This window comes from Erpetoichthys calabaricus, chromosome 1 (genome assembly GCF_900747795.2).
Source record: "Erpetoichthys calabaricus chromosome 1, fErpCal1.3, whole genome shotgun sequence".
NCBI lineage: Eukaryota > Metazoa > Chordata > Cladistia > Polypteriformes > Polypteridae > Erpetoichthys > Erpetoichthys calabaricus.
In genome coordinates, this window is record NC_041394.2 from 61485722 (window position 1) to 61502786 (window position 17065).

Below are 17065 nucleotides of genomic sequence, written 5' to 3' on the forward strand. Positions count from 1 at the left end.
AAGTTCCTCTTTAATACCTCACATTGCTGTAAATAAATATCATTAGTGCCGACATGCAGCAATAAGGTAGATACTTCATTGTCGGCGACACAGTCCAATGCAGCCTCTATGTCAGAAATCTTGGCCCCTGCGAGGCATTTAACATTAACTGCTGGTTTAACATAGTTTGGAATTCTAACATTCCGCACTATGGAATCACCAATTATGAGCACTTTCTTATTCTCAGTTTCCACAGGCGCTACGAGTGCTGAGAATCTGTTCTGGGTCCGAATTGGTGACCTGGGTGCCGAGGGACTAAATTTTGGCTTCTTAGACCCCGTCTTACTGTTACCCACTCGCCCTGTGGCTGAATTGGTGCTGCTGACTTCGGCTGCGCACTAACTACAGTAGGACCTGGAGAGACTGAAGCCGAATCAGAAGTATCCGAATTGTCTAAACAAACCGAGTCAATCCAATTTTCAGTTTGCCTAATTGCTATCAGGTTCCTAACGCGGTCCTCCAATTCGCGTATTTTCCCCACCAACTCTAAATTAACTAAACACTTTTGGCAGGTGAAGCTGTCTACACTGTCGGCCAGAAAACCTGAACTGTACATGCTGCAGTTCAATAACGTGTGCACATTTATATTTCCATGATACAAGAAATTTGGATGGCTGTTTAAATCAAAGACTACTTCCAGTTGAGTATTTTTTCTCAAATTTCATATGTTTGCTTTTTATCATTCTAAATATCTATCCAAAATTGTAATCATCAATTTGTATTTATAACTATAGTTTACTTGAAAATTCACAAAAGTATTCAGTTAAAGTACCAGTGGCCCAAAAGTTGGTAGAATTCCTTATTTTTGATATAAAGCATGTGTACAAAATCCCATTGACCTTGGTCAAAGCGTTTTCGAGTTATTATGTTTAGAGACACATAATTTCAAAAATGGTATTTTTTGACTTGGGAAGGTCTAAAACGTCAAGATTCATCAAAATCTTGAGGTCGAATTTTTTCATGATTCCTATTCTTTCTGTATATTATGTGTACGAGAAAGTAAAAATTGAAGGTGTTACTTGGGAAGAGACAACATTCTTGTTCACATGCACACAAATTTAAGATGTTAGTAATTTATAAACAGGCTTTGAGTGGGATGGATTTAGGAACATTTATTTGCCCATACAGATGTTTTATAAATTGTTCATAGGAACTTTTAGAAAATAATTGTATGTTAAAATATAGGAGCATTCTATGCAGTTTTAATTTTTTTCTTTAAATGAGGTTCCTGGTTTTAAAGTCTACTTTCACATTTCTAATCATTGGCAAAATGTATATTACTATCTTGACAGTGACTGGTGCATTTCAAGACAGCTTTGGTGGGGCCATCAGATTCCAGCATACCAGATCTCAATTACAGGGTCATATAAGGAAGAAATGGTAGGTTTTTGAATGAAAAAAAAAAATCTGTATCTACAGTGCTATGCAAATTTGCATTGATGTAAATAACCTTAAACCATGGGTATTGACTAAACATGATACTTTAAAATGTTATTTATTGAAATTAGGAAATCTTTTCATTAATCAAGCACATAATATTACCTACAGCTCATTTTTAAGCATACATCTGTTTGCATGTACACAGATGGAAAAAAACCACAACATTTGTTGGATTGAAATTTCAATTTCCAAGCGAAGTGGTGGCTGTGAGGCTAGGGATCTGCACTGGCAATCGGAAGGTTGCCGGTTGAAATCCTGTAAATGCCAATAGGGACTCTGCTCTGTTGGGCCCTTGAGCAAGGCCCTTACCCTGCAATTGCTGAGCGCTTTGAGTAGTGAGAAAAGTGCTATATAAATGCAAAGAATTATTATTATTAAATAACAACGAGCAACTAAAACTAATAAGAATAAAACAGTACAACAACAGAAATGGATAACAATAACAAATGTAAACATTGAAAACCATTTTCTTCCAGTTCTGCAGTATCTGGGACATTGAAGCAATGGTTCTCTGAAAGTTATTCCATTCCTGCTGAAGCCCCTGAGGAAGTTGCTAGCAATTGACAGGGGGAAGGTTATGTCTATGGATGTTGTGACTAAGGATAATCGAAAGGTGATCTGTGAGGGTAAAATCGGAAAAGAAGGCAGGCCAGGACAGCATCTGGACACAAGAATTTTCAGGGCTGCTGTGTGTAACTTTCCGTTTTTCTGCTGTATTGTGAGAACCTATTGCCACTGGGGATGAGTCCATCAAACCCTTTGTCTTGCCCAAGACAGTTAAGTGTTCAGAGTCTGAAGAGAGAGTAGCCGTCAGGTTACCTTTCTCCAAGGCAAGCAGAATAGGATTGTTCTCACACTTTCCTATTATTGATGCAGTCATTATTTCTGTCAGCACATTAAGCAGCCATAGAATGACCAGATCTTGGACACTCTGTGTTGCTTGCCTGAGACCTTGCCTGTAGCTGAGTCACATTAACTTAATATATGGCAATACTGGTACATTACATGCCTGCCTGGATCTTGACAATTGCCCTTCAACTTTTTTTGGAGAAATTGAAACCATTATAAAATACATGGAACACTATGTGTGGCATTTGTCTTTTGAGTTAAAACCTTAATTAAAGGTGACCTGATCAGGTTTCACTTGGACCTCATTAACTAAAAATGCACCTAGGTGCTGTAATGTTTATCAACTTGCAATGCACAAGCTGTGTTGCTTGCTGAAGGAACTGGCAAGATTTCTGACAGTTACACAAGCTGTAATCATATATTTATCATTCAGGAGAAAGTATTTTCGTCATTATATATTATTTACATTTTTGCTTGAAGTGGTATAGTTACTAACAGTGCACTGTGTAAACCGTGTAAAATCTTTTTATTAATTTAGCAAAATGACAGTGAAGGAATATGGGTTTGTGCAAGAAATGAAGATGATGCCAAAGCATTAGCTTCAAAAAAACTTCAGATTCCACAAGATCAGATCACCCTGACACAAGGTAAGATGTTACTTAAAGCATTTCATCCAAACTATTTTGTCATCTTGATATGCCCTAATTGACACTGAGACATTTCTCTCTTTTTAATATAATGAAGCAGAGGAGATTTCGTTGTGTTTGGTAAATACAGCTTGACTTCAAAAACTGAGAAAGTGAGATTTTAAAAATCTTCAAGACATTAGTTTGAACATTTTCAAAATGTGGTACTGTGTATCTGCTGTTAATGCCCACAGTTTAACAGTTTCATTAAATACAGTATTCCAGTTCTAGCAAGAATTTTATGTTAAACAACTTCTTGTAATGTTTGTGCTGTCCACCTAAGATGGGTTGGAATAGTAGAACCCAGCATTAAAATTTGCAGTGCACTGTCTATTGGAATGTATTTTGTAATGGATATCGTAATAAAATACATCAAAGTGGTCATTCCAACAGGTGGTGCATTACAAATATTTATTTTATTGAAATGCATGTTTGTGATGCACCATCTGTCAGAATGACAACTGCAATGCATATGTTTTATGCCTTGTGGTACAGGTTTCATAAAAGCAGTTTTAATGATTGTGATATGCTATCTGTTAGAATGACAAATGCAGTGCATTTTATTACCACAAATGTTTGTGAGACACCATCTGTTAGATTGAAAGAGACACGGGAACCAGATGAACACACAAATGTGTTGAAACATTGACAGATAATCTTTTATTGAAGATGGATTTGCATATTTAATACTTTTAGTATTGTTGATACTATCAATAAAATTACGGACATTGCACATTCTTGTTGTCAGAACCTTTGTTCTTTTTTTAGAGTTAGGATGCTTCACATAATGTTGTTACAGACTCTTACTGTTTATAAAATCAGCAGTTGAATTTATAACAGTAACATTTTAAAGTACATAATTTGCACATTGATGAATTTAATATGAGATTATGGAATATGAAGTGAATATTAAGTTGTGTTTGGACACTGGAATGATTCATGGCTGAAGTATCAGATCTGTGTAGCTCACGTTATTCTCGTATTTGTGGAGCTGCCTACTGTTATCAGCTTTTATGTTCTACAGTCCTAAGATATTTCATTAGGTAATCTGGTTACTGTAAATTAATCAGGTTGGAGCAAATGTGGGTGTGTAATGCATTGGTAGTTCCCTCCTTTACTTGCTGCAATTGGGAAAAACTTACTCTCCCTGGCCCAGTGTTTGGAAAAATGTTTAAGAAATAGATGTGTAATATATATAGTAGTTTATTGTAGTTGGTTGTGGTGCCCCATTGCCCTGACCAGGACGAAACTGAAGCTGAAGCTACAGTGGGCATGTGATCATCAAACTGGATTGCTGAAAAAGTGTTACTTGGTCTGACAAATCTTGATTTATGGACACAGTCTACCCTTTTTAAAATGGACACTTCCAGCAGAGTAATGAGCCATATCACAAAGCATGCATCATCTTAACTTTTTCTTCTTCTTTCGGCTGCACCCATTAGGGATTGCCACAGCGGATCATCTTCTTTCATATCTTTCTGTCCTCTGCATCTTATTGTGTTACACCCATCACCTGCATGTCCTCTCTCACCACATCCATAAACCTTCTCTTAGGCCTTCCTCTTTTCCTCTTCCCTGGCAGCTCTATCCTTAGCTTCCTTTTCCCAATATACCCAGCATCTCTCCACTGCACATGTCCAAACCAACGTAATCTCACCTCTCTGACTTTGTCTCCCAACTGTCCAACTTGAGCTGACCCTCTAATGTACTCATTTCTAATCCTATCCATCCTCGTCACACCCAATGCAAATCTTAGCATCTTTAACTCTGCTACCTCCAGCTCTGTCTCCTACTTTCTGGTCAATGCCACCATCTCCAACCCATATAACATAGCTGTCTCACTACCGTCCTGTAGACCTTCCCTTTCACTCTTGCTGATACCTGTCTGTCACAAATTACTCTTGACACTCTTCTCCACCCAGTTCACCCTGCCTGCACTCTCTTTTTCACCTCTCTTCCACAACATTAACTGATTCTGTGAAAATGACAGTGACTTCAGTTTAGAGCACTTTTAGGATGAAGTGGGACAGAAGGTTTACAGCATGACTATGTGTCCAGAATTAGTGATGGAATTGAAGCGCTGCTAAGCATGGAGACTAGTTTGGCTACTGTGTAACCAAACGTCCTTTTTAATGACAACTTTTTAACTCAGCTATTTACTTATTTATTTGAATTATTTATTTTGTTCCCTTGTTTATCATCTGACAGCTGTTTGCATACTGAATATGTGGAAAACCACAGCTCTAGTCAATAACTACATTGGCATAGGGACTACTTTTTTGCAACAATTTTGGGATGTTTATTTAAGAACTACACAAGGCAAGACAATATTTAACATTCAATTTTTTTTGAACGTCAACCAGGATTGCTATGGTCCCTGAGGACAGCCTGGTTTACCCAAGATTGTAAACCATTGAGATAGGATGCCAGGATGTTTCATATGTGAATATCTGATATATAATGAAACATTATTGTCTGTGCGTGTGGGTCCAGTCTTACTACAGTATTCAGTTTCGTTCAAACGCGATTAAAACAGGACGGATTGGGTAGGAGAGGTTGAGACACGCAAGAATATTGAGGAAAGTCGAAGGAGAAACGCTAAGGGTACATGTAAGGCAAGAGATATCAAATCTCAAATAGTTTCCGATTTATTCTATTATCTTTCTTCAACAAGGTAGCATAGCAAGTTTCTAATAAAGACCTAATTAATCATTTATTTTTTATATTATGCAAATCCCTAAATTTTATGTAACACATTAATACAAAACGTGACTGAAAATTGCAGTTTTTAATTCTTGTATGCTGGGTGAAGTTACAGCTACATAAAGTTTTTCCACCTCTCAATTTTATAGTAGAACTTTTAATGATGTTCACTTGCTGGGAACATTTTTTACTTATGAATGGGTGTCAGGAATCCTCAAGATTTTGAGTCATAAATGATTATGAAGTCCCTTACAGTGTGACCAATATCTGGACTTTCCTTCTTGACAATATGGGCTGATGATATACAGGTAAGCGTTAGGCAATTACACAAACACACATGGTGCATAAGTATGCTGTGAAGCACACCATGCTTGAGCTGGCATACCCCCATATACTTTATCACAGCTCCTAGAAATAACTGACTGAAATTAGAAGTGGTGTTCCAGCTCTTATGTTGAGAATGACAGAATCATGGCTATAAATGTTTTCACTGTTCATGGCACAAATTGAATGATTGATAGAAAATGAGAGCTTTGGAAGATATGTAACCTTCTTGGTTTCTACATGTCCACACTGTTCCCCTTTTGCCTTTGTTCATTTATTACTTTTGACTGTCCACCTCTCACCATTCAGCTCACAACTTATTTGGGCTACCTACCTTTCCCTAAAGAAATTAGTAACACATTTCTACCCTGATTATACCTGCTGTAGGCCTAAGAAAATAGAAGAACATGAACCGTGTTAGTGCTCCTGACATGAGGAGCTGTGGGATTTTTTTTCATATTGCATCCACTGCCTCTGAACACCAGCCTAATTAGTCTAGCCCCCCCTTCTCTAATTTGATGTGCATGCTCCTGCATTGATTATCTGTGATTCAAGTCTATTATTAAAGGTATTCCTTTTTCTATGTTTATTTCTTCTGCTTGTAAAACCCATACGTTGTAGTTAGGGTTGCTGGTGATAAGGTTTGTATGTTTATGCATACAGTAAAGTTCAAATATTAGTGTGTTGCATGTAAAGAAGACAGCACTCTTCCTGTTTCATTTCCCTCATTACATTATAAAGACCAATTTTTTTTCAGAAAAGCACTTTCATTAAGCAAACACTCAATTTGGTCCAGGTATTCTCTTCTTATTTTAGCCAGAGCTTAAGTGTTGCTACGTTCCATCATAATCTAACTTGTTAATTGATTTAATACTTCGGTGGTTATTTATATATTTGCACGTATACAGTTATTTTAGGGCCCTCTCAGTGTTCTTACTGCTATAGATCATTGGTGATTGTGTTTGAGAAATAAATCACTGCTGTTTAATTGTGCTCCAGTTTCTTGTCTCCTCAGGGGAGCTGGGGAGGAAGAAAAGAGCATTGATATTGTATTGCAATTCTCACAAAAATTAAAAGCATAGATGCAAGACTCATGTTTTAGGGCTGAAAATAATGCTTATTTTGTATGTAATTATATAGGCACTTTTTGTAACTTTTTAAAACACCTCCTTAGCTTTTTGTGACACTTTTGTTTTGACTCATTATCAAGAGGATTTGTACAGAATTTCAGGGCACCCTGTTGCTTCTGTAACTTTATTTTATAACCCTGCTTGGGACTCTAAACTTTAAACTTTTTAGGTAATAAGAGACATAGACAGGCTTTTTAAATTATAGAAGCTACTGTATTTTATTCAGCCATGCAGCTCTATGCCTTTGTCTGTAGACGCTTCATTCATAATTTAGTGTCATTTTACCGTGCCGAATAATACAATTTAACTTAAAAATGGTAATTAATGATGCAATGGTGCCTGAACAATAAAGGAGTGAAGGTAAACACCAAAGGCTTAATCGGCAACCTTACGTGTACTAGAGAGGGTTAATTTGTATTCTTTCTAAATATTGCTGTTTCAGGAGTATATAATGTTGTTATTTTGTAGCTCAAAGTTTGGTGCTGTTAGAATGTTGACCTCCTTTGTCACAGCCTTCATAATAGTATAGCAAGACATTCTTCAGCCCTTAAGTTCTTTTCTTCAAGCATGTGTGTGCTTAATAGTTTTCTTTTCTACCAGTTCATCAAATTTGAGATGATAGCATTTCATTTTAATGTAATTGCTTAAGCTTGATTTCAATCTGAAGAGAAAGTAATCAAGATTTTATATACAGTGGTGTGAAAAACTATTTGCCCCCTTCCTGATTTCTTATTCTTTTGCATGTTTGTCACACAAAATGTTTCTGATCATCAAACACATTTAACCATTAGTCAAATATAACACAAGTAAACACAAAATGCAGTTTTTAAATGATGGTTTTTATTATTTAGGGAGAAAAAAAATCCAAACCTACATGGCCCTGTGTGAAAAAGTAATTGCCCCCTTGTTAAAAAATAACCTAACTGTGGTGTATCACACCTGAGTTCAATTTCCGTAGCCACCCCCAGGCCTGATTACTGCCACACCTGTTTCAATCAAGAAATCACTTAAATAGGAGCTGCCTGACACAGAGAAGTAGACAAAAAGCACCTCAAAAGCTAGACATCATGCCAAGATCCAAAGAAATTCAGGAACAAATGAGAACAGAAGTAATTGAGATCTATCAGTCTGGTAAAGGTTATAAAGCCATTTCTAAAGCTTTGGGACTCCAGCGAACCACAGTGAGAGCCATTATCCACAAATGGCAAAAACATGGAACAGTGGTGAACCTTCCCAGGAGTGGTCGGCCGACCAAAATTACCCCAAGAGCGCAGAGACGACTCATCCGAGAGGTCACAAAAGACCCCAGGACAACGTCTAAAGAACTGCAGGCCTCACTTGCCTCAATTAAGGTCAGTGTTCACGACTCCACCATAAGAAAGAGACTGGGCAAAAACGGCCTTCATGGCAGATGTCCAAGACGCAAACCACTGTTAAGCAAAAAGAACATTAGGGCTCGTCTCAATTTTGCTAAGAAACATCTCAATGATTGCCAAGACTTTTGGGAAAATACCTTGTGGACTGATGAGACAAAAGTTGAACTTTTTGGAAGGCAAATGTCCCGTTACATCTGGCGTAAAAGGAACACAGCATTTCAGAAAAAGAACATCATACCAACAGTAAAATATGGTGGTGGTAGTGTGATGGTCTGGGGTTGTTTTGCTGCTTCAGGACCTGGAAGGCTTGCTGTGATAGATGGAACCATGAATTCTACTGTCTACCAAAAAATCCTGAAGGAGAATGTCCGGCCATCTGTTCGTCAACTCAAGCTGAAGCGATCTTGGGTGCTGCAACAGGACAATGACCCAAAACACACCAGCAAATCCACCTCTGAATGGCTGAAGAAAAACAAAATGAAGACTTTGGAGTGGCCTAGTCAAAGTCCTGACCTGAATCCAATTGAGATGCTATGGCATGACCTTAAAAAGGCGGTTCATGCTAGAAAACCCTCAAATAAAGCTGAATTACAACAATTTTGCAAAGATGAGTGGGCCAAAATTCCTCCAGAGCGCTGTAAAAGACTCATTGCAAGTTATCGCAAACGCTTGATTGCAGTTATTGCTGCTAAGGGTGGCCCAACCAGTTATTAGGTTCAGGGGGCAATTACTTTTTCACACAGGGCCATGTAGGTTTGGATTTTTTTTTCTCCCTAAATAATAAAAACCATCATTTAAAAACTGCATTTTGTGTTTACTTGTGTTATATTTGACTAATGGTTAAATGTGTTTGATGATCAGAAACATTTTGTGTGACAAACATGCAAAAGAATAAGAAATCAGGAAGGGGGCAAATAGTTTTTCACACCACTGTATCTGTTTTTATAGGAATTAGTTTTGCATCTTATATTTATTTGGGACTATGTCACATTACATGACTTTTTCATTGATTTTCAGTTGTAAATTTCATTTACTTAACTCTGATCAAGTCAGGAGCATTCTACGGTGCGCTGACGTGAACAATAGTTGTTTAGTGTGACATAAACAGAAACTGAGTTAAACTAGTCTATGGTTAGTCCTGAAAAACCTGTTTAATTTTGTCAACCAATCCGTGCTCACAATGTATAAAATGCAGCTACGTGGAATAAGCAACACCGGTGTTTTAGGATTCAAAACAGAAGGCAGCCTCATTTGTCTGGTGTCTTGTGTAGTGCGTACCATAGCAAAATGAAACCTAAAAAATGAAATAAAAGGCAGGGGCTGCTGCAGGACTTGGTGTACCTGCAAACAATATGCATGGCCACCAGGTTTATTGCTTTCAGAAAAAGGTGCAAGCTCATAATATTTTGGAAACTGTGAAAAGTCATCACACAGTCATGTAATTTGATATCCCCTGCAATTTCTAGTCATGTAAATTTGTTTACTCTGACTATAAGGTCAGGAAATGCAGTCGTCAGTTTTGACATCCCCCCTGACTAGAAGTTGTTCAATGTGACGTCATCTTAAAAATGCATGTTCTTGGTTCTGAGATGCTTGTAGCTTTCTATCTGTATATATTTTTTGGTCTTATTTTGTTTTTTGTACTAAATGATAAGATAAAAAACTGATGTGACAATACAAGCTTGATGGACTGAATGCTTTGTGGCCATTTGTAAAATGTATATTCTTATATGAAGGTTAAAAGTATCGGTGTTAATGTATTTTGTACAACAGTAGTTTTATGAAAGTATATTTTTGTTCTGAAGTGACGCTAATTTATATTGCAAGTATTTTTTTAGTGTGGATCTGAGTATTTCTAGTATATTTAGCCAAAAAAACTGTAGTTAAAAGAAATGAGTACATACTAAAACTTCGCAGATGTATGTTTATGTTGAACAACTATGGTGGTGCAGTGATTTGTGCCTGCTACCTCAAACTGTAGAGTTTCCCATTTGAATTCTAGGTCACTGAGGATTTAAGAGATGCCCAGTTTAGGAGAACTGACCAGTCTAAATTGACCTTCTATAAATCATTGTGGCCGTCTTTGAAATGTGCCCTGTAGTGAACTGGTGCAACCAGTACTGCTGGAAGTAAACTGGAAAAGTGTGTGAGAAAATGACAGCCTATTTTTGTGCTACCTGAAAAGGCAGATTGCTGCCTTGTCCGTAATGTAAACAAAATGTTTAGCTTGCCGTCTAAACAGTTCCTATGTCTTTACATACTGTAAGTAGAGGACAAAACACATGCGGTCAATAACATTCATAATTATTGTAATATTATACAGGGTCTTTTCACTTGAATATAAGGAGAAGTGTTGTGAGTAGCAATGCTCTTTCATTTTTTCTGGATTTATTCTGGATAAAATTCAAAATTATATCATCGTGCAGTTTTCTAATCTCATGGAATTCAGTTTTGTTATTTGTTTTCTACAAAAATGCTGCCTTTAAAATTTTGTCATTTATTTCCGGCATTTTCCACATCATTTTTTTACTTTATAACAGCTCCATTTTGGGGATCGCAGTGTGTTGCTTAGTATGATAGTCCTTCTCATAATTCTGTTGGAATGTGTGATGACTGATGTCATCACATAGGACAGTATCAAGATCGGCATGTTCATTTCTAGCCTTTCCAAGATTTGAATGCTAAAATTGAGACAAAGTGCAACTTTCTTTTTGACTCTTCTGTGATTTTTGTTTTGGGTTAGTGGCTTTGACAATCTCTTTGTCTTTGATGTCCCAGTTTTTGATATCCTCCCCATTAAAACTCCATCCTGAGTTCATGGTGAGAAAAAATTGTTCTCTCACTGTTTTGTCTTGGTAGAGTTCTGTATTACTCTACTTTCCCCTTTTGTATTCTTTATTATGTAGCCTTTGTCAGAATGCTTCAAATCCCATAGACTCACCACTGTTTATAAGGTATTGTACTTTATAACTTCTCTCCACCTTCCCTTCTACATATACTGTATAACCTCAGGTAGTTACATAGAGTAAAAGACAAGCAGGAGTTAAGTTACAACTTGTAAATGATAGACAGATACTTTATTAATCCCAATGGGAAATTCACATTCTCCAGCAGCAACATAATGATACAATAAATAATATTAAATTAAAGAATGATAATACTGCAGGTGAAAAACAGATAATAACTTTGTATAATGTTAAATGTTAATGTTTACACCCCCGGGTGGAATTGAAGAGTCGCATAGTTTGGGGGAGGAACGATCTCCTCAATCTGTCAGTGGAGCAGGGCATTGACAGCAGTCTGTCGCTGAAGCTGCTCTTCTGTCTGGAAATGATACTATTTAGTGGATGCAGTGATTTCTCCATAATTGATAGGAGCCTGCTGAGCGCCCTTCGCTCTGCCACAGATGTTAAACTGTCCAGCTCCATGCCAACAATAGAGCCTGCCTTCCTCACCAGTTTGTCCAGGCGTGAGGCATCTGTCCTCTTAATGCTGCCTCCCCAGCACACCACTGCGTAGAAGAGGGCGCTCGCCACAACTGTCTGATAGAACATCTGCAGCATCTTATTGCAGATGTTGAAGGACGCCAGCCTTCTAAGGAAGTATAGTCGGCTCTGTCCTTTCTTGCACAGCGCATCAGTATTGGCAGTCCAGTCTAATTTATCATCCAGCTGCACTCCCAGATATTTATAGGTCTGCACCATCTGCACACAGTCACCTTTGATGATGCAATACTGACATACATAAAATAATAGCAATAAGCAAAATATATGTGAATCTTGGCAACCATACAACCTAATAAATGCTGATGTGTAGTTTCAGGCAGCACACAGACTTTAAATATCTCTAGTTAAGTTATAATTTGTAACTTTCTTCAGGACAGGCCGCATGCCTGTCTCAATATGGCTGCCGAGTTGTGCTCCTCATGGCAGTGGTGTGACAGAGAGATGCTTCTTCATGGCGATGGTGTAAGAGAGGAAGGGAGCGATAAAGGAACCGAATTTATACATTCTCTGTTCAAATCCTATGGCCAGTGGGGTTTCGTGGTACAGAATGGTCTCTGATTCAAAACCAAACAGCCAACTTTAGACCAATAGAATTCTGGTGCGACACATACCTCAGTTGCTGGCTTATTTTCACACTTGCCCCCCAAAACTATTTTTTAAGTGAAGCTTTCCAGCCAGGTAGTTTGGCTTTCCTGTGGGGGTTGATTGAGAGAGAATGTCCTGCAGAGAATCATTTGCCAAACTGATTTTAGGAACTAACCCCCTGTAATAAACAGATAACAAAAGCATAAAGGTTTGGGTTTTTTCCGGCCCCATATACTGTACAGTTTGCAATAAATTTGTTTTAAAGGTCAGTGAGATAGCATAAAGCATTACAACAGACAGCGTGCATATGATGAGGGGGACCATTTATGGGGTGGGACCAGAAACTGATGGATGGAATGCTGGGAAGGAACCAAGGTACTGTATGGGAACCATGACGTCATCAAAGGTGGACCAGGGGAAGTGGCGGAATGCGGAAGTGGTGACGCGTGGTTAGGGAATTCCGCATAGACTACGGCGGTGTTATTTCTGTCTTTCTCTGAAAACAAAAGAAAGAGAGGTTAGTACCTCGCCTTTGTCCCCTGGCGCAATATATTACGCTGCTCATTGGGTCTTTACGCGGCTCCCTAAGCTCGCGTGCGTGACACCCCTAACTTACAATAAATTCCTAAGTCAGTTCTAAAGGTGGGGTTGTGAGTTTGGAGGTTCTTTAAACATGTAAGCTTCTCATCAATGAAACACTTGCTTTGTCTAAGTTACAAATAAAGGCATACAAAATAATTATCAACTTTTATATAAAATTTCACACCACAACACCTGCATTTTCTCCCCCTGCCCCATTCTTCCCTGAAACTGCAAGTGCCTCTCTCTATCCTTAGTTCTCTTATTTCTTATGTTACTGGGATTTGGCACTGGGTTGAAAGACATCTGGGTTCTTGTTCAGTCTTTCACACCAACACCCCGGACTTTCACAATGAAGTATTTTGAATGATCTGGTGCTCCTTTTTTGCCTGCCTTAAGCACACAGTTACTAGCGCAATTAGGTGGACTTGGTAAGTTTCCAGTCTCTAAAGTCCTCTATTTCATTCCCCTCATTTTTCTTTTACCTCCAGCTATTTCTTGACCTTTAAACATTTGAGATATTCCACAGTTTTCTTCAATTTGCTCCTGTTCAGTTTTTTGATTTGTCTTTTTCTCTGTCTCCAGTTTCAAAACCAGTCTCTAATGATATATGCTATTTTGCATAAAATGTCTTACAGGCCATTGCTGCTATATTTAATATGAAAGAATAAAATCTCTTCCTCTTCCCAGATTAGCATGGAAAATATTTTTGTCTACAATTCTTTTTCAAAAGCCTAATGACTAACATACTCAATTTAAGTTTATACATCATCTGTATTTGACACCTGGAAGTATTATACTAGGGGTATGGCCACCAATCCCCTTGTGCGATTTCCTTTCTCTACGTATTTCTGGCACTGCTCAACTGTCCACTTCAATTGGTCCTTTGTCTGTGACTCTCTTGTTTCTTTCTATAGCTATTCCTTTCTCACCCCATATCTTTCTCCTTTTGGATCTGTCTGTTCTCCATCTCTCCTCTAACCACTGATAGCTGTTATTCCTAGGACCCATTGCAGCCAAGTTGGCTCTCACCTCTCTCTAAAAATTGCTGGAGTCTCCCTCTTCTAACTTCTGTTAGCTCCCTAGTTATAACATGGTTCTTCTTGAACCCTTTGTTATGTAGATCAACATATCCTCCAGTACCGACATTAGTAAGTGGGTTTTTGAAGATGAGCTGGTTGTGGGGGCCCTGGGTGGCCAGAGATCAGTAACATGGAGAGCCTCTTATTTATACAAGCAGCTTTCTTTCTTTACTTTCTGTTTCCTCACAGGGCAGGTACGCGATGGGGTATTTGTTCTACCTTTTATCTTTAAAACAGTTGTCATTTTTACATTTTAATAGGTTCAATGAAAATATGATCACAATAAGCAAGACTAAGGACTGTTTTTAAGGCATAGTTTGCCATGAAGCTTTTAACCTGGTTTTGTCATATTTTTTTATTTAATTAATTGCAATGATTGTTTTGACTGGCCAATGCTAATTCGTTCTCATTCATTTTTGTCTGTTATTGATGTCTGTTATGCCACTTAGTAATACTGTGTATTAGAAATGTAACAAATGGAGGACCTGATTCAGAAATTGTCTGTGCTGCTTTCTTCCTAGATCCCAAAGACATGTGTGTTAAGTTAGTTTGCAATTCTAAAATGGCTTAGTGTGAGGGGGGGGCGTACATGTGAGTGTGTATGGACTGGTGCCCCATTTGGTGTTGGTTATTCTGTTGTGCCCAGGGTTGCGAGGATGGGTACAGGCACCATGGAACTCAGAATTGGATTATGGGCATGTGTGTTTTATTGTGCATTATTTCTTAATTTTATTTAAAAAATAATAATATGCTGTTAGCTCAAACCGCTTCAGATTTTTATGAATAAAAAACATTGAAATGAAATGTAAAACAACATCAACTTCACTGTACACTCCTCTCCTCATTACAGTATTTTTGAAACATAATTTATGGATTTCACACTTTTTCAATACATTAGTGTTCAGTTTTCATGGATAAACATAACATGTTTCCTTGCCTGCTGCAAGGTCATTTTTCTTTTTTGAATCAAATTTAATTCTGTTTTTCCTTTCCCCTTGGCAAAATACTGTCAGTAAAATTTGAATTTATATTCCTAGTTGACACTACATTTCCTCAGGTAATTATGGTATTCTTAAGACGGCATAAAAAGTCTGTAAATATCCTGACAACACCGATATTTTGTTTTGCTAATGGAAAGTGTAAAGGATTGTTTTAATATCCATCAGAACATGGCTACCTAGTCCTTGTTATCAAAATATATCTGTACTTTGTAGACTTTGTTTCAAGCTGAAATTACATTTTTATAATTATAAGACAATTAAAAACAGCATCAATTCTAACATTAGAGAATACTGTTAGCTAATTACTGTGCCCATTTTACTTTCTCTGTATTTCATATATGGAGGAAGTATTGTTTTAATAAAAACAATTGACTTTAGGGTTTCAATAGAAAAACATTTTAGATAGATATAGAACATGGTTTGAGTTTTTACCGAAAGGTGTGTGCTTGGTTGTCTCTGTCTTTATGTTTCTCCCCATAATGTGAATTTTAAATTGGCCAATAAACCTTGTTCCAGTTTACCACAGTGGTACTTAAGGAGGAGCTATTTTATGTTAATGGTGGAGACTGTGGTCCAATAAGATTCAACAAAAGGTTGTGTGTGGTAGAAGGCATTTCTTACATGTAGAATGTAACTTAAGGTAGAGAAATGTGCCAAATGTATAGCTTTGAATTGATTAACTAGTTTGTCAACGAAGAGAGCATACTATCTAATGTTGTTTTCTATTATTTATTTGAAATTCTGATTGTAAGATCCTGTTTCCTGCATTGTTTCTAGTTATTTTAAGAGATGTTTTTAGGGAACAATTTCTGACATTTAAAGTATTGTAATTATAATATTTTGTCCTGTGATATTTAAAAATGTTAGTATCACAATCCTTTCACAACTACCTTCCTGTTTATTTTGTGATCTAAAAAAACTTCTTTAATTCATTATTATTTTTTCAGTTCTGTTTGGTATTTATCGCAATATCATTTTGTTTTTCTGTGTGAGACACCACAGTTGTACAGTTGCCATGTAAGCAGCATTTCCTTGCTGGGAGGCATTGCACTGGAAGTCATGCGACATCATCAGCACAGCCATATAAAGGCTGATTTGTCCAAGATTCAGAGTTTACTGAAAAGGATATTTCATTGTTTTTTCAGATTTCTCAGAAAGAAAAAAATTCTTTTTATCCTGCAAATGGTAAATAAAGAGTGCCAGAGAGCTGGCTGAATCATGGCTATCAAATGAAAATACCAAACAGACACTTGGAAATGATCCCAGCATATGCAGGCTTAAAAAGAACAACATCCAAATAATAAAAAAGACATTAAGACCAACACCCTCTGAACCCCACCTTAATAATCCAAATCCACCTACACCCCCACTTTCTTCATTTGCTATATTTTGACTTTGATTCCTACAGTTAGGTCCATAAATATTTGGACAGGGACAACTTTTTTCTAATTTTGATTCTGTACATTACTACAATGAATTTTAAATGAAACAACTCTGATACAGTTGAAGTGCAGACTTTCAGCTTTAATTCAGAGGGTGAACAAAACGATTGCATAAAAATGTGAGGCAACTAAAGCATTTTTTTAACACAATCCCTTCATTTCAGGGGCTCAAAAGTAATTGGACAATTGACTCAAAGGCTATTTCATGGACAGGTGTGGGCAAGTCCGTCGTTATGTCATTATCAATTGAGCAGATAAAAGGCATGGAGTTGATTTGAGGTGTGGTGCTTGCATGTGGAAGATTTTGCTGTGAACAGACAACA

The 17065-nt window shown here is 37.4% G+C and overlaps 1 protein-coding gene across 1 annotated transcript in view; it reads left to right on the forward strand.

Moving 5' to 3' along the window:
• The window catches only part of vars2 (valyl-tRNA synthetase 2, mitochondrial), a 105925-nt gene that overhangs the window by 52714 nt on the left and 36146 nt on the right, over positions 1-17065 (forward strand). Inside the window, exons 17-18 of the mRNA XM_028800536.2 lie at positions 1332-1419; positions 2867-2975. Of these exons, the coding sequence (XP_028656369.1) occupies positions 1332-1419; positions 2867-2975 (197 nt within the window). The remainder of the gene's footprint in view (positions 1-1331; positions 1420-2866; positions 2976-17065) is intronic.